Source organism: Balaenoptera physalus (genome assembly GCF_965194825.1).
Source record: "Balaenoptera physalus genome assembly, chromosome: 9".
Lineage (NCBI taxonomy): Eukaryota > Metazoa > Chordata > Mammalia > Artiodactyla > Balaenopteridae > Balaenoptera > Balaenoptera physalus.
In genome coordinates, this window is record NC_138888.1 from 99,505,889 (window position 1) to 99,524,972 (window position 19,084).

At 35.6% G+C, this 19,084-nt stretch overlaps 1 protein-coding gene across 12 annotated transcripts in view; it reads right to left on the reverse strand.

Moving 5' to 3' along the window:
- The window catches only part of RIMS1 (regulating synaptic membrane exocytosis 1), a 463,443-nt gene that overhangs the window by 258,588 nt on the left and 185,771 nt on the right, over positions 1 to 19,084 (reverse strand). For 9 of the 12 annotated variants that reach the window (XM_082474132.1, XM_082474094.1, XM_082474131.1 and 6 more), the window contains exon 3: positions 11,819 to 12,032. In XM_082474132.1, coding sequence (XP_082330258.1) covers positions 11,819 to 12,032 — 214 coding nt within the window. Of the gene's footprint in view, positions 1 to 5,418; positions 9,844 to 11,818; positions 12,033 to 19,084 lie in introns of those variants that run through there. The other 3 variants (XM_082474125.1, XM_082474123.1, XM_082474124.1) reach the window with 2 other exon arrangements.

Sequence of the window (19,084 nt, forward strand, 5' to 3'; positions counted from 1 at the left end):
AATTTCATATTTCTTCTTTGTTATCTTAAATTATTTAAAAGAAGTATAAAACAGTATTAATATACTAGTATTGTTAAGTCTATAGCATAAAGAAATCACATATATTTGGCAATAACAACAGCACAAAGGAGATGGATGGAAGTAACTTTGGACTGGAGTTAGGAAATGACAACAGATGGTAACTTGAAGCCACAGGAAGAAGTTAAGAGAACCAAAAATAGTAAATAAGAATGTTATATAACAGATCCTGTAAAGGTATACTTGCTCTGATTTCTTCTCTCAGCTTCATTAAAAGATAAAACTATATAAAGTGATAGTTACAACAATGTATTATTGGACTTGTAACATATAGACATAAAATATATAAAAATGATAGCACAAAAAAAGGGAGAAGGGTGAATAGAGCTATGTAGAATGGACATTTTTAGCTTTCACTGGGATTAAGGTAGTATAAATGTGAAGTAGATTCTGGCAAGATGGGTGTAATAGATACATGTATCAAATCATCACATTGTATACCTTAGATTTACACAATGTTACATGTCATTATATCTCAATAAAGATGGAAAAAAAGATGTATACTGGAAACCCTAGAGTCACTGAGAAAATAAATCAGAAAATACAGTTAAAAATCACTGAAATAATTAAAACATGCCTAGAAAATACTCCTTTAATGCAAAATAAAGCAGTAAAGGAGGAACAGTGAGGAACAACAACAACAACAAAAAAAACCAGAAGAGAAACAAAAAGCAAAATGTAAACTAGGAGACAAAAATACAATCATATCAATAAGAACATTAAATATGAATGGATTAAAAATCTAACCAAAAGGCAGAGATTGTCAGCCTGGATTAAAAAAAAACCCAAACCTAAGTATATGTTGTTTGTATAAGACACACTTTAGATTCAAAGATAAATGTATGAGTAAATTAAAAGAATGGAAAAGGATATACCATGTAAATAGCAACTGAAACAGAGCTGGAGTAGCTATACAAATATCAGATAAGGCTTTGCTTGCAACTAATAATTTATTCCCCACTAGTAGCAGCAATGATAGGGAATTTATCTACTGCTGAAATCTGTTGGAGGAAGACCTCAGGGATGTATGGAGAGTTGGACGGCTGGTGACAGAAAATCTGGTCATTACTGTGTCTCTATGTGGGTCTATTTGCATACTGCTGAAAACTCTCATCACTCAAGAAAATATCCTGCATATGCTGAAAAAAGAATGGTCTTTTAAAGTCTGGGCCTAAGCTTCTGTGTTAATTTTGGACCTACGGCTGAATGGTAAAACAGAAGCTGCTAGTTCTCTCCACATGTTTAAAAAATAGTCTTTTCAATTGGCAATGAAAGTCTCTTACTTTGTGTGCACCCTAGGGATAGCTGGTCTAGACAGATATTAGATTCCAAGTTATCCTAAACTCAACAGAGCTCCTGTTCTGATTGCTTTATATAGGTTAATAAGTACTTATGTAATTGTAACATAAGAGACATAAAGAATCACCAGAGAAGAAAGAAACCAAACTTCTAATGCTTTGAATATGGTAGCTTAAAAAAAAATCTATTCTCAAGAAATGACTGACTTAGAAACATTTTCATGTAAGAATCTAAATCCACACAAAGTGAATCCTTGGAGGTATAAAACTAGTTTGACAATTTTGGTTTAAAAACAGCTTTGTGAAAAGCACAACGGGATGCCACATCACTTCACATGCAACATGATGGCTATAGTAGAAACAAATCCAGGTAGTAACAAGTATTGATGAGAATGTGGAGAAATTGGAACCCAAAAATACTACTATGCAGCTGCTTGGGAAAACTGGCAGTTCCTCAAATTGTTAAACATAAAGCTATCACATGACACAGTAATTCCACTTCTAGGTAAATGAACAAGAGATATGACCACTTAGGTTCACAGAAAGCTAGGCAGTTTGCCATGGGTTAGTCTTTAGTTTTGTGAAAGCTCTGCCTCTCACAGTCCCTTCCCTTAAATTAGAAGGGTTTTCTCTACACCCTAAGATGCATCTGTATTGAACATTGGTTTGTGAAATTCTAATTTCTGGAAACAGGTTTTATAAAGGTTTTAAACTATGATTTCAGGAGTGGGGACAAAACCAGGACTATAAACATCCCAATGATTCATGAATATTAACAAATGTTTCCAGAATAGTAATGCTAAATTCAAGAGATTAAAATTCTATGGCCCTGAAAAAAAGTGTAGCAAATCCCTAAAACTGATGTGTAATAAAATTTTTATTATTTTATTATTTTCATTATCTAATGAAAGTTTTTACAACTTGATGTTTTACTCCTCTCTCAGACAAGCACGACACAGTAAGAGAAACCTTGAGAAATCTAATCAATTAAATTGCTTAATGAATGTTCTCCTCTCAGTGTACCCTAATATTTCCTTATCAATATGTTTATTATTTATAAACTTTTCTACTTAGGCCCATACTGTCTTTCTGGGCAGAATCTCTAAGAGAACATTCTTACAAAGAAATCCATCATCAAAGCATCTAGTTAAAAAAGAGAGAGAGAGAGAAACATGAAAGTGGGTGCAGGCAAACTCTTACAGTCATTTTTTTTCAAAAGATTGAAGGTTGAAAATTATGATCAGATGGCTCATCATACCATGGACTAAATATAGATAATTCTGAGAGATTTTTTTCATAATGAGAATAAATATTTAACACAGTCATGCAAATCATTTTAAAAAATGGATATGATTCTACTGAATTGCCAGTATTTATCTAACCCTAGTGAGAGAAAAAACAAAACAAAACAATTTTGGTATTTAAAACAGAGTCTGTGAAAGCAAAGTTCTTTATTGCTGCCAGAATCAACCTCCCTACAGATAACACCTTGGGGTGAGGACAGTTCCAAAATCAGTTGGTGCTGTCCCATTCCACCCAACCCTTACATTTTGAGTTTTTTTCTATAAAAACATACTTTACCAGCATATCATTTAGTATGATTTCTATAAACAAACCCCAATGAAAAGGTATGAGGAGCCAGTTTTAAAAAATCATGACTTTGTAAACATTGTACCTCGTTAATTATCTTGATATAAAAAAGTTTCTTTGTACATGATGCTTAAAAGGTAGATATGTGTAGCTTTCACATTAAAAAAAAGTAAGAAAATGGTCAAGTTCTGTTTTTCAGCATATTGCTGACATTTATTACAAAGTAGTCTTAACTTATAAAACCTGACACTTTTATTTGCATGAAAATAAAGATTAACTAGAAAGGTAGCAAGTTCATTTTTAGTTGCTTTATTCATCAGCCAGTTACCCCCACCAAACAGGAAATACTGATCAAATTTTACAGGAAATCCCAAAGGAATTGAGTTTAGAGGATGTAATTCAGCTCATTTAGTAAGAGCAAAGTGTTAATTTACTAAAGGAGTTATCTAAAGTTAATACCCTGTCACCAAACAGATGATAAAACAAAGACAAAAACAATTTAAAGATATAACAATTGTAAATATATATGCACCCAACATAGGAGCACCACAATACTTAAGGCAAATGCTAACAGCCATAAAAGGGGAAATTGACTGTAACACAATCATAGTAGGGGACTTTAACACCCCACTTTCACCAATGGACAGATCATTCAAAATGAAAATAAATAAGGAAACACAAGCTTTAAATGATACATTAAACAAGATGGACTTAACTGATATTTATAGAACAGTCAATTCAAAAAAAACAGAATACACTTTCTTTTCAAGAGCTCATGGAACATTCTCCAGGATAGATCATATCTTGGGTCACAAATCAAGCCTTGGTAAATTTAAGAAAATTGAAACCATATCGAGTATCTTTTCTGACCACAACGCTATGAGACTAGATATCAATTAAAAGAAGAAATCTGTAAAAAATACAAACACGTGGAGACTAAACAATACACTACTAAATAACCAAAAGATCACTGAAGAAATCAAAGAGGAAATCAAAAAATACCTAGAAACAAATGACAATGAAAACATGATGACCCGAAACCTATGGGATGCAGCAAAAGCAGTTCTAAGAGAGACGTTTATAGCAATACAATCCTACCTCAAGAAACAAGAAAAATCTCAAATAAACAACTGAAGCTTACACCTAAAGCAATTAGAGAAAGAAGAACAAAAAATCCCCAAAGTTAGCAGAAGGAAAGAAATCATAAAGATCAGATCAGAAATAAATGAAAAAGAAATGAAGGAAACCAAAGCAAAGATCAATAAAACTAAAAGCTGATTCTTTGAGAAGATAAACAAAATTGATAAACCATTAGCCAGACTCATCAGGAAAAGAAGGGAGAAGACTCAAATCAATAGAATTAGAAATGAAAAAGGAGAAGTAACAACTGACACTGCAGAAATACAAAGGATCATAGGAGATTACTACAAGCAACTATATGCCAATAACATGGACAACCTGGAAGAAATGGACACATTCTTAGAAAAGCACAACCTCCTGAGACTGAACCAGGAAAAAATAGAAAATATAAACAGACCAATCACAAGCACTGAAATAGAAACTGTGATTAAAACTCTTCCAACAAAAAAAAACCCCAGGACCAGATAGGTTCACAGGCAAATTCTATCAAATATTTAGAGAAGAGCTAACACCTATCCTTCTCAAACTCTTCCAAAATATATCAGAGGGAGGAACACTCCCAAACTCATTCTACAAGACCACCATCACCCTGATACCTAAACCAGATAAAAGATGTCACACAAAAAAAGACAACTACAGACCAAAATCACTGATGAACATAGATGCAAAAATCCTCAACAAAATACTAGCAAACATAATCCAACAGCACATTAAAATGATCATACACCATGATCAAGTGAGGTTTATCCCAGGAATGCAAGGAATCTTCAATATATGCAAATCAATCAATGTGATAAACCATATTAACAAATTGGAGCAGAAAAACCATATGATCATCTCAATAGATGCAGAAAAAGCTTTTGACAAAATTCAACACCAATTTATGATAAAAACTCACCAGAAAGTAAGCATAGAGGGAACTTACCTTAACATAATAAAGGCCACATATGACAAACCCATGGTTAACATCATTCTCAATGGTGAAAAACTGAAACCATTTCCACTAAGATCAGGAACAAGACAAAGTTGCCCACTCTCACCACTGTTATTCAACATAGTTTTGGAAGTTTTAGCCACAGCAATCAGAGAAGAAAAAGAAATAAAAAGAAATAAAAAGAATCCAAATCAGAAAAGAAGAAGTAAAACTGTCACTGTTTGCAGATTACATGATACTATACATAGAAAATCCCACTACTACTAGAGCTAATCAATGAATTTGGTAGAGGAGCAGGATATAAAATTAATGCACAGAAATCTCTTGCATTCCTGTACACAAATGATGAAAAATCTGAAAAAGAAATTAAGGAAACATTCCCATTTACCATTGCAACAAAAAGAATAAAATACCTAGGAAAAAAACTACCTAAGGAGACAAAAGAACTGTATGCAGAAAACTATAAGACACTGATGAAAGAAATTAAAGATGATACAAACAGATGGAGAGATATACCATGTTCTTGGATTGGAAGAATCAACATTGTGAAAGTGACTATACTATCCAAAGCAGTCTACAGATTCAATGCAATCCCTATCAAAGTACCACTGGTATTTTTCACAGAACTAGAACAAAAAATTTCACAATTTGTATGGAAACACAAAAGACCCCGAATAGCCAAAGCAATCTTGAAAGAAAGAAAAATGGAGCTGGAGGAATCAGGCTCCCTGACTTCAGACTATACTACAAAGCAACATAATCAAGACAGTATGGTACTGGCACAAAAACAGAAATATAGATCAATGGAACAGGATAGAAAGCCCAGAGATAAACCCACACACATATGGTCACCTTATCTTTAATAAAGGAGGCAAGAATACACAATGGAGAAAAGACAGCCTCTTCAATAAGTGATGCTGGTTAAACGGGACAGCTACATGTAAAAGAAGGAAATTAGAACACTCCCTAACACCATACATAAAAATAAACTCAAAATGGATTAAAGACCGAAATGTAAAGCCAGACACTATAAAACTCTTAGAGGAAAATATAGGCAGAACACTCTATGACATAAATCACAGCAAGATCCTTTTTGACCACCTCCTAGAGAAATGGAAATAAAAACAAAAATAAACAAATGGGACCTAATGAAACTTAAAAGCTTTTGCACAGCAAAGGGAACCATAAACAAGATGAAAAGACAACCCTCAGAATGGGGGAAAATATTTGCAAATGAAGCAACTGACAAAGGATCAATCTCCAAAATATACAGGCAGCTCATGCAACTCAATATCAAATAAACAAACAACCCAATCCAAAAATGGGTAGAAGATCTAAATAGACATTTCTCTGAAAAAGATATACAAATTGCCAACAAACAGATGAAAGGATGCTCAACATCACTAATCATTAGAGAAATGCAAATCAAAACTACAATTTGGTATCACCTCACACCAGTCAGAATGGCCATCATCAAAAAATCTACAAACAATAAATGCTGAAGAGGGTGTGGAGAAAAGGCAACCCTCTTGCACTGTTGGTGGGAATGTAAATTGATACAACCACTGTGGAGAACAGTATGGAGGTTCCCTACAAAACTAAAAATAGAATGACCATACGACCCAGCAATCCCACTACTGGGCATATACCCTGAGAAAACCATAATTCAAAAAGAGTCACGTACCACAGTGTTCATTGCAACTCTATTTACAATAGCGAGGACATGGAAGCAACCTAAGTGCCCCTCGACAGATGAATGGATAAAGAATCGTGGCACATATATTCAATGGACTATTACTCAGCCATAAAAAGAAACAAAACTGAGTTATTTGTAGTGAGGTGGATGGACCTAGAGGCTGTCATACAGAATGAAGGAAGTCAGAAAGAGAAAAACAAATACCATATGCTAACACATATATATGGAGTCTAAAAAAAAGGTTCTGAAGAATGTAGGGGCATGACAGGAATAAAGACACAGACGTAAAGAATGGACTTGAGGACTCGGGGAGGGGGAAGGGTAAGCTGGGACGAAGTGAGAGAGTGGCATGGACATATATACACTACCAAATGTAAAATAGATAGCTAGTGGGAAGCAGCCACATAGCACAGGGAGATCAGCTCGGTGCTTTGTGACCATCTAGAGGGGTGGGATAGAGAGGGTGGGAGGAAGATGCAAGAGGGAGGAGATATGGGGATATATGTTTATGTATAGCTGATTCACTTTGTTATAAAGCAGAAACTAACACACCATTGTAAAGCAATTATACTCCAATAAAGATGTTAAAAAAAAACAATTTAAACAGGCTGTGGGGAAATCCACAGTATCCCTATATATTTAGGCTTCAGAGAAGTCTTTTGATGAAATAAAAATTATCATTTTATCTCTGAGAGTGTGCACTTTGCCCTTGACACATGTAATAATCTATAATGAGATTATTTTATACATGTATCAAGTGCAAAGTGATTCTTCGTGACAAGCTGTTTTCTTTATAAGTACACAATCTCCCAAATTACTAGAGGTGATTTAGGCTAAGAGTGAAGTTTTAAAATAAAATATTGCCAGGCTGCAAAAAATGTGATCATTAATACTTTTCACTGGACTCAGTAAAGAAATATTTATGTCCTAGCTATCCTTAGGTCTTCATATCATATACACTAGTATTTTAGTCACTTTATTCACCAATTTAACAAACTAAGTAGACCTCATCATTATTCTATTGAACAAGATGGAGATTCCTTTTAGGAAAGTTTTATTCATCCTTATTAGTCTTTGCTTTCCTCTCATAAAAGTACCCCCTCCACACATCTGTAAATTATAATTTCTCTACGAAAAATAAAAGATCTCAGAGGAATAGGGAAAGAAATAGCAATCAAGTACTTTGCTTAATACTTGGCTATTCTCTTTAACACAACTAAGACAAAATCTGGCTTCAGTTTCCTTGGACCAAAAAGGAAATTCATCATCAACCTCAATCAGCTAAGAAGCATTTTAATGAAATTTTGACAAAGTACTTAAACATAAATGGTAGATATATGCCTTCTAATCAAAGCGAAGATAATAATTGAAAGTGATTGTATTTTACAGGTTTTTTCATTCTATTTTTGACTGACAACCACAAAATCCCCCTGAATTCTTATTACAGAGTCAGTAATCATAACAAGCACAAATACCCTACCTGTATGGGAACAATCAACCTGGGCAGCCCTATGGGAGTAGCTGAAGTCTGCACAACACCAGCATTATTTATGTACTTAAACTTTTATTCTTTAAAGGATTTTAAAATTACCTACATTTCAAATGTAGTCTCATCCAAAGTAGTGTTCATGAAACCAAAAGTGTGATAGTCTAATTATGTTTTTTTCCTAATACAGTACATTACACGTATCCCCCGTTTTTTAAAAGTTCCCTTCACTCCACTTTGCTTTCACGAAAGACCTACACTAGTACCTGTTTTCACTGAATGAAAGAAATCCAAAGAGGACTTTCACTTTTACAAAAAAAGGTGAGATGTGAAAATAGCGTTCCGTGCTTGTTTTGGAGTGAGTTGTTATAGAGGTAGCACACACCCAGAGCAGAGAGAGCGGCCCTGCCAAGCTCCTTCCCCAGGGTCTACACTCAGCATCTCAGCATCCAGCCACCACAGCTTTGAAATGTGTCTGTGGGCATCTGTGCCTTATCTGATTTATTTTGTGCATTCCTTAGCAAGATATGTCCAGAGGTAATTGTTTCTTCCCTTTATGCCATTTGGTCTTACAAAAGGTTTCATAGAAAAGCTCTATTTTCAGATAGTGGGGGAAACCGGTATTGCATTAAAATAATAGCCCCTAAAGTGATCTCACGTACCACCAATGGTACAGGCAAACACATTTAGTAAAAATAACTACCCTATATAATTTTCAACCTGATTTCTTTTTCATAGAAAAAACTTATGAACGTATACTAACATCAAGTTTAAAAACACAAATTAATGTTCAACTTAATGTCAGGCTTGCTACCTACACACAGCAGTATGTAATCTAAACTTTAAAACAGTTGAACAGAGGCAGCTGAGTTGATATATTGAACCTGAACTACTCATTGTCTCAGTCTCATATCAGGAAATTGTAATTTACACCAAATGAAAGTGTATAGTATGTCTGCAAAGGACAGGTTGATGTAAGATTCCACTTGTCTCCTATCTTACTGAGTACACCCTCTGTGATTTCCAAGGCTGATAAGAGTTAAAGGTGACCTTTACTCCCTTAGGGAGTGATTTCAATGCATGAGGGAGAAGAAAAGAGCAAAACTGTGGTTCAATATGACAACTCTGCTACTTGTGTTCTATAGAACAATCATTTTATTCTGAGCTCTTGATTTTAATTTGATCCATTCTCTCCACTAAATCAGTACATCCCATTCCTTCTGCCGTAAAGTTTCAAATCACCCGCCATGCATCCAATGGGTGATGAGAAAGGTAAGACCCAGTAGACTTTACTGTTCCTGAAGGCAGATGGGTCATCCTCAAAACTCAGGGAGCTAAGAGGACAAATGAGTTTCATAATGATTTAAATTATGTGAAAATATCACTGTTCCCATGAACACAAACTACCCAGACTTTACCTATTAATATAAAACTCTGTAATGCTCCTAGATGTTCATTTTATTTTTCAATGAGAACTACGCATGAGCTCTTCCTAGCATGTAATTTCTTCGTGAAATATAGGGATTAACAACACTAGGTGAAACATCCACTTAATAAAGTTCACAGCATTGTAATAACAAACGATAGAAAAGAAATCATGGATTCTAACCACTTTGTCCTCCTTTGGGAAAGCATCCAAGGTAGCAGAGTAAAGAGAGAGGGAAAAGAAAAGAAAAACAAAAATAAGGCATATATTAATAAACAGATTTTAAGAAAGCAATCATGTGTTACTTTAAAGTATAAAAGCACAGGTAGTTTGAAAAGTAAATATTTATTCTTACCAAAAAATAGTCACTGTTCAATCTTTTGTTGAAAATACACATATGTTGATCCTGCTATATGTTAGGTACAAAAGTTGGGCACTATACTTTCAGAACTTTTGAGACCTTGGATTATTAAATCTACATTTAAAACATTCTTCAGAAGGAAAACTTAATTCACTACCATATTTAGTCCACCTATTATTGAAAAGGCATATTAAAATGCATAAAATTTGAATGAAAAATTATATCAAATTACTCTTAAAATATGTATAGTTATGAATTAGAAAAATCTAAGAATGGGAAGTGTTTGTAATAAATAAAAATGAGAAAAGAAATCTGTTAACCATTTAGCCATAAATTATCCCACAAGGAAGATTTATTCATAACAGGTATTTCAAAATTTACAATGTCACAGGAAAAAAACAACTTTATACAATTTTGTGTCCTTTGTCCAAGATTAAATATTTTAAGTTGTGCTTTGTTTTGTTTTTTGAATATTTTTTCCAAGATTGAATGGGTTTAGTAAAGGTGGATGAACTACATTAGGCCTGCTTGTCTGCTCAAAAGCATAGGTACCTCTTAGCTCAATTTCCTTTAAACCCCTCTCCTGTTTAAAATATGAGTTTGATTCTATGTTATTGGCTTGCCTCAAACCTATAATGTGAAGTTAAAAGCATTCAACAGCTATGGGCACTCAGCCCATTTGCACCCTACCGTTCAGGGTCAGCACCCTTTCAGACTGGACAGTACCCTCACTGCATGAGTTGTTAAATATTTTGAATACCATCACAGGTCTCATTTGCAAGAATTCATTCCAAAATAGTGTGTTCAAGAACTAAAGATGGGAAATTTAACAAATAGGTCCTGTGCACTTTTTATGCACCAGACACGATCTCAATCCAAGCTTGTTCTAGAAAGGTTTTAAGGTAGCATACGAGGTTAACTAAAACTCATAACTTTTAGGAGGAAAAAAGAAAAATTATGTGGCCATAAGAATGAAACATAAAGAAAAATTAAAGATGCATAGATTTGAATTGTTTTAATTCTCATAACAACCATATGCATTAATTATCACCATACAGTTTCATAGATAAAGAAGCTGTTGTTCAGAGAAGTTAAGGCTACAGAGAAAATAGTAAGCTCATCTTAAGTTTAATAATGCACCTATTTTACTAAATGCCTTAATTCCTCTGGAAGAGATTTTAGAATAATACCCTACTTTCAACTCAAATACACTACCAAAGAATACAATGTTGATGGGTAGGTTCACTTTAATTTTAACAGTGATTTTCCAAATTAGGAAGATATAAGTGTAAACCACCACCCTCCCTCCCGAAATTAAAATTTTGACACACTCTTTAAATAGCCACATAATTTTCATAAGACTTAGCACTCCATTCTTTTTTTTTTTTAACATGATAGCAAATTTGAAGTTACTCTCACAGAGGCTAATTATTGCTTTATACATGATGGCATTGGGTTAAATTTAATGCCACACAATCTACCTTGATTTTACCTTCGTTCAGTCTGAAACATCTGTTGCAGAAACTCAAGGTAGATTGTTTTGTTCTGCTTTTTTTGTACAAGAAGAATTGGTGGTAACACGCTTCAAGGGTTTCATAATTCATGATACTAAATCTACATTAACTACTTTCTTCAGAAAATAAACTTACTCCCATAGGTAATCTGTTGGTGTTGAATGGGAATCACTTATCGAGATACACACATACAGAAAGCATCTTTTATGAATTATCTGCATCGCTCGTCCCCTACTCTGGTCACGGGGGAGGCGGGGCGCATCCACCTGTGCGCACCGTGGGCGGCTCTACTCACGTTGTTGGACCGCAGGGACACGCGGCCCCCGCAGCGCGCGCAGAACTTGGTGCTGCAGTAGGAGCACAGGTGGCCGCAGCCATCCGCGAACTTGGTCTTGTGGCAGATGCCGCAGGTCGGAGCATCGTCTTTGTGCTCACCCTGGTAACGCCGTGCTTCTTCCCCTATTTTTCTCACTTGTTCCTTATAGCTTTCGAACTGTTGATGCAATCTCCTGGGCAGAAGAGAAAATGGGAGCAACTAAGGGAATGCTGGAAACGGGAGCAAAAACACTTTTTCGTAGCAGAAGAGACGTCTAGCTTTTGAACTGAAGCAAAACATACAAAGCCACTTTCCCCCCTAACCTTACCACCAGAGGTAAGAAAGGTATTAGCCTGTCTTCTATTAGTTGCAATAGTGTTTATTAGCACTGAACCGTATATAAATAGACTCTGTATAATCATTCCATATAATTTCCCAATAGTGGAATTCCAGTATCCACTCCGTGCCTCTGCTTCTTTGACAGGTGACTTTCAAAGTATTTTTGACTGGGACTCAACATCTTACAACCACAATCATGTGTATATAAGGCAAACGTTATACAAGATTCTTAGCCTAACTCTATAGAATGTGCTCTGGTATTTTCTGTCTTATTCTGTTTGAAGTTTAATACAGATCACTGTTTTTAAAAAGTTTGTCACAGTAAATTGGTCCCAAGACCCATGGTTGAAGCATGATGCATACTTGGGAAATGACTATTTTAAACTACATTGCTAGGCAAGCTGTCTTCCACGAAGTATCTTCCTTCACTTCCATTCCTGGAGACATTTGTGTGGCATCAAGTATTCCACACAGCACACAGACTGGACTGTTTACATGTATATACCTATATGTGTGTGTATATATGTATGTTACAGTTGAGCTAGCTTAGATCTGTCGCATCACATTACAAGTTCTAAACCATACCTTGCAAATATTCAGATTTTTACATGCCCCAGTTTTGCTTGATCTCTCCCAGGTCATACGTATGAGAGTTGCTATTACTCTTTATTGATAACTGCTGGACTTTGGGCAACTACATTTGTTGAGGCAAAGCATTTCCCCAAGAACATTCACACTTAATATGATTGAGGTTTCCTCCGCTCCCCATCAGTCCAAACCCCTCTCTCTCAAACTGCTACAAACAGAAACGGTTCCATGTTCTGTACAGAGCACCGTGACAGCCGGTGATTCTCCAGAGAAAGGAAGCCTTCATTTTGTTGATGAGAACTAAGAAAATTGTCCCAGGCCTAAGAGTCATTGGCTCTTACACCAAAAGAGAAACTCGTGGGAAATGTCTGAGCAGATGTATCTGTGTATCTACGCTCGTTTGCTGGATGTGAGTTTCTGCAGGATCAGAGAACACACGTGCTATTGTCAGTTAAGGCAGTTAGCGTGACGCTCCACATCTATGATAACTGTGGGGAACTGGGACTCCCTGGAAACTGCATCCAATAAGTGAAGTCCAAGCACTGCAGTGTTTGAAGTACTGGGATTTCATTATATTTTCCTTTTAACATCAACAGCTTCTGAGCAGAACTTTAATGATTACTTTAAAAATTCTGAAATCCCTTTCCTGCTTTGCCAACTGACACTTTTTTCTATTTTAATTCTCATAATTAAAGCAAACATAGTTGCACTAGCACATAAAGTAGTTTAGAATCTGAAACCCTTCCCAGTTTAAAGGCCAGCTAATTTCAGTTCAGAGAGGATATTGTGATATTTTATTTAATGCATGCAAGAATATCTGATCAATTTATTGAAGAGTTGTTTGACCCATTCCAAAATGCTGAGCAGACAGGGAGTGCATGAATAAATATTTATTGTGAGAACCACCAAGTCAAACATATTTAAATAATATATATAGATATATATATATAAATGAGAAAGAGAAAGCTAGGCTAAAGAAAAAGTTTCCCTATAAACATATAATGATACAGAACATGTTTTAGTTTGGGTGCTGGCAAACTTTATGGTAAAAGGCCAGTTTGTAAACATTTCAGACTTTGTGGGCCAGGCAATATCGGCTGGCAACTACTCAGCTGTACTGCTGTAGCAGGAAAGTAGCATAGACAATATGTAAATTGTAAGCATGGCTGTGTTCCAATAAAACTTTATTTACAAAAAAAGATGGTAGGCCAGATTTAGCCTGTGCACCTGGTTGTCAACTCCTGATGTAGTATATGATTTATACTAAGGCATAACAGCTTGAAAATCAAAGTCTTTCTGCCTTTTAAAAATTCAAACATAAAGGACTTTTATCCATCCTATAGGGTCCAATCAAAAGGCATCTGTTTCAGGAAACCTTTGTACAATATATTTGTGCAGGGCACCGAGCACTGAGATGAAATTTTTCTCTAATGCAATCTCATAGCGTTTCCTCTGGTCCCTCACAGGCTACTTAATATTATTTCTACCATATATTATTACTGTTTCTGTACATGACACTTCTCTTCTACCAAACAGTAAATAGTGTTAGAAATGCACATTTCAGCCAGCTAATAAAAACATACATCTCCTTAGTAGTAGCCGATACGTCTTTGCTGAATGGAAAAGTCATATATATATAAATATATTTTTTAGTCCGTCTTGAGAAAAAACAAAAACAAATGCGTTTATACTGAAGACTAAATATCCTGGAAAATCTTACTGCCAAAAATGCTAGAAATGCTGGATAAAATATTTAAAAGGATAACTTATAATTCATGTTTGAGCTGAGGAGAGAGTATGGAGTTCCTCTAAGGAGAAATATGAAACTGGAGCAGTAATTCCGAGAAGACATAACTCTGAAGCCGACGGCTGCCCTGGGGACATGGACGGAGGCTCTGTGAGCAAGAACTTCAGTTTTAACTTTTGAACATGTGACTGAAAATAAAAATTCCAGTTAGGCAGCCACCAAAAATAACTGAAGTACAGTGTATAACATCCAAATCGGGAGATAGAAAAACACAGAATGAGAAAAAAGTCAATCCGAAGAAGATAAGAATTGAAACAAACAAACACAGACAATTAGAAATAGAGCCTGTGATGGCAGAAACAGTCCAACATATCAGGAGTCACAGTAAATGTAATGGACTACAGCATTATGAAAAGACAAAGTTCATCATGTTAGACTTAAAAAATTCAGCTAAATGAGGTTTAGAAGAGAAATACCCAAACTGTAAAAGCACAGAATGTTTTAAATAAAATGATGGAAAAAATATATACCGGGGCAAGAGTAACAATAACAAAACAGCAACAACAGCAAAACAAAACCGGTGTAATACGTAAGGCAAAAAGCATTACTTGAGATAAAGAGGGTGTTACTATTAAAGAAGTGTTCATTTCATGTTGTATGTGACAATTCTAAACTTGATTGCATATAATCACATATAACGCCAAAAAATTGATAAAAACTATTAGGACAGAGAAATCTACCATCAGAGTAGGATATTTTTACACACCTCTCTCTGTGTGGTTGACAGATCAGACAGATCAAAAATAAATAATGATAGGGAGATTTGAACAACACAATGAACAAGTTTCTATACGTATATGTATACATCTGTCCAGTAAACTAAACTTGTTTTAACTTGTTGAGTGCAGTAAACATACTGAACAATAAATGTACTCAACGAATAAATATTTTTTCATGGAGATATGAAATTTTTCCAGCTGTGGGCCTCAAAAGTAATAGAAATGTTTTCTTTCTTAAGCTGCATGGTGAATGTATGATGTATGTTTTGTTCTCTTTCTTTATGCTTTACATATATGTTACATAATACTCCTGTATGTATGAAATATTTTATATTAAAAAGAAGGAAAAATTTAGTTCTATCTCATTAGGTATCACTGGCTAACAAATGACTGCTATTAAAGAATTGAAAAAGTGAATGTATTTGACAGCATTAAAATCTACAGAAGAGTTGACCATTTATGGAACCTAATTTTAAGAAGAAAGGCATATGTTGAACCACATAATGACTTTATGAAGTAGACAGTATTATTATTCCAGTTTTATTGAAACTAATTTTGTTTGGGGCTTTGCTTTATTTTCTACCTGAATATATCATTCTAAATTTGCATACTTTAGTAAAAGAATGAAATTAGGACATTCTCTAACACCATATAAAAAAAATAAACTCAAAATGGTTTAGAGACCTAAATGTGAGACCAGATACTATAAAACACCTAGAGGAAAACGTAGGCAGAACACTCTTTGACATAAATCAATGCATTATTTTTTTGGATCCATCTCCTAAAGTAAAGGAAATAAAAGCAAAAATAAACAAATGGGACCTAATTATACTTAAAAGCTTTTGCAAAGCAAAGGAAACCATCGACAAAATGCAAAGACAACCTACTGAATGGGAGAAAATATTTGCAAATGATATGACTGATAAGGGGTTAATATCCAACATATATAAACAGCTAATACAACTCAACAACCAAAACAACCCAATTAAACAATGGGCAGAAGAACTGAATAGATATTTTTCCAAAGAAGACATACAGGTGGCCAACAGGTACATGAAAAGGTTCTCAACATCACTAATCATCAGGGAAATGCAAATCAGAACCACGATGAGATATCACCTCACACCTGTCAGAATAACCATCATCAAAAAGAACACAAATAACAAATGCTGGAGAGGATGTGGAGAAAAGGGAACCCTTGTACACTTTTGGTGGGAATGTAAATTGGTGCAGCCACTGTGGAAAACAGTGTGGAGGTTTCTCAAAAAACTAAAAAATAGAGCTACCATATGACCTGGCAATGCTACTTCTGGGTATATATCTGTAAAAACCAAAAAAACACTAATTTGAAAAGATACATGCACCTCAATGTTCACAGCAGCATTATTTACAGTTGCCAAGGCATGGAAGCAAGCTACACGTCCATCAACAGGTGAATGGATAAAGAAGATGTGGCATATATACAATGCAATATTGCTCAGCCATAAAAAAGAAAGAAAAATTTCCATTTGCAGCAACATGGATGGACTTGGAGGACATTATGCTAAGTGAAATAAATCAGACAGGGAATTCCCTGGTGGTCCAGTGGTTAGGACTTGGCCCTTTCACTGCCAGGGCCTGGGTTTAATCCCTGGTCAGGGAACTAAGGTCCCACAAGCTGCGTGGTGTGGCCAATAAAATAAAATAAAATAAGTCGGGTAGATAAAGACAAATACTGTATGATATCACTTGTATGTGGAATCTAAGAAATACTACAAACTAGTGAATATAACTTAAAAGAAGCAGACTCACAGATATAGAGAACAAACTAGTGGTTACCGATGGGGAGGGGGGAGGGGAAATACAGGGGTAGGGGAGTGGGAAGTACAAACTCTTGGGTGTAAGATGGGCTGCAAGGATGTACTGTACAACATGGGGAATATAGCCTATGTTTAGTAAGAACTGTAAATGGAGTGTAACCTTTAAAGATTGTATAAAAATAAAAAAATTAAAAATAAATACATAAATAATTTCACATACTTCAGATCTTATATTGAGCTCACACAAAACATGAGAATAAATGCAGATTCAACTTGCAAATGAAAGTGTTTCTGGACTCAGGAAAGCGCTCACTGGGAGGAAATGTCCATTTTCGATCGTGGCTAATTGATGGTATGTGAACAAAGCAGACTGTGGAAAAGCAAAAGATCTGTCGATGAGCTCAGTCATGATGCTTCTACAGATGCTATAGTCCCGCTCAATTCTATTTCCCCTCATTTCTCAGCTCCTCTATGGTATTTATTCCCAAAATTGACTTCAAGCGACTGTGCCCTTCTGAAAGACTCAAAAAGCTATTTTGGTGACTTGGGAACCCAGTGATGGTCCGCTAAGTGCTGGTACAACTTAGACCGTGGGGTCTCCCAGGCCATGCTAGGTGCACGGGAAGCAATGACTCTTTCCCCAGAGGCCACAGCAAGAGGGTTGGTGAGATGAGGCTTCTTGATTGGGGTCTGAGAGTGAGGTCTCCGGTTCTCGCTTTCTCCATGGGATGCCTTAGAGGGGCGTTCTCTTCCAGTCTCACCAAAAGTGGGGAAAAATCCAGCCCACAGAGAAGTTCCCAAGGACGAGAGCCACCAGGGGACAGAGCTCTCCTCCCAGAAGGATGTACCCAAGTGCCTCCCCCCACAGGCATCACTCCAGACCCGGCCAGGACTCACATCCTCCTGGATGCCACGTCTTGGTGGTCTGGACGCATCTGTACCCTCTTCTCGTGTGCATTTAAAATTCTTTCTTGGTTCCAGCAATGGCCATGTTCATATGACTGGTTTGGATATCACCGCAGGGAGCAGAATGAAAGAAGCAAGATTGTGCTGTTTCTCGGCACAGAACTCATGTTACATCCTCACACCTCTTCCTGGGCTTCTTCCTCTACCTATAGACAGGACTCCCTTATTCTGCAATGAAAGAAAAAGCCCAACCCAAGTCCCCATCAACCTCTCTGACTTATTTCCCAGTGTACTCCTCCTTTTTACCAGCAGAAATTATGAAAGAAAAGCAGGAGGGAAGGCAGGGAGGGAGGGAAGAGCAGCCTTCATGACTCCCACTTCTTCAAAATCTACTTATTCCATAACCCTGTGCAGTGCTCTACTAAACTATCTCTTAAAAAACCTACCTTCATGCCCTTTTCTCAATCTGTATTCCCCTCACATCACTCTGATGTCACTCACTGTCAAGATGTTGTCCTCATAATAAAATTTGCTTTTGGAATCAGGATACTGGTACTGAAACCATAAATAGTATATTTATTTTTTGTATCTGATGTTTTAATGCTTTAATCCATATCAAATATGTGACAGTGTTCTATTATGAATAATGCATGGAAATTCATATTTGACTATATGGTATTACAGTAAATGCAGGACTGCAAATGTACAATCTTTTTGTGAAATTTATCTGTACATTTCAATTTTAGAATTAACAAGATATTCTTATTGATTAGCAAGGTTGACAAAATAAAAGATCACAAATCTCTGATTTAAATTTTCTACAAAGAAAATGGAGAGCATTCTAAAATATGCAATGCTATCAGAAGAAAAGCATTGATATAGAAACCTTGGTTTTCTCCATGGATGTGATTTTTTTCCATTGTTTCACTATGTAACAATCATTGTATTATTTTAATATCTGTACTCATTTCAAGAAACTCCAAGATTCCAGTTGTAAACAAGTTGTTTGGGTGGTTAATGGCACAAATTTGAAGGAAATAAAGATGAATGCCTATAAAACTAAGTATCATTCTCTATACATCTAAAA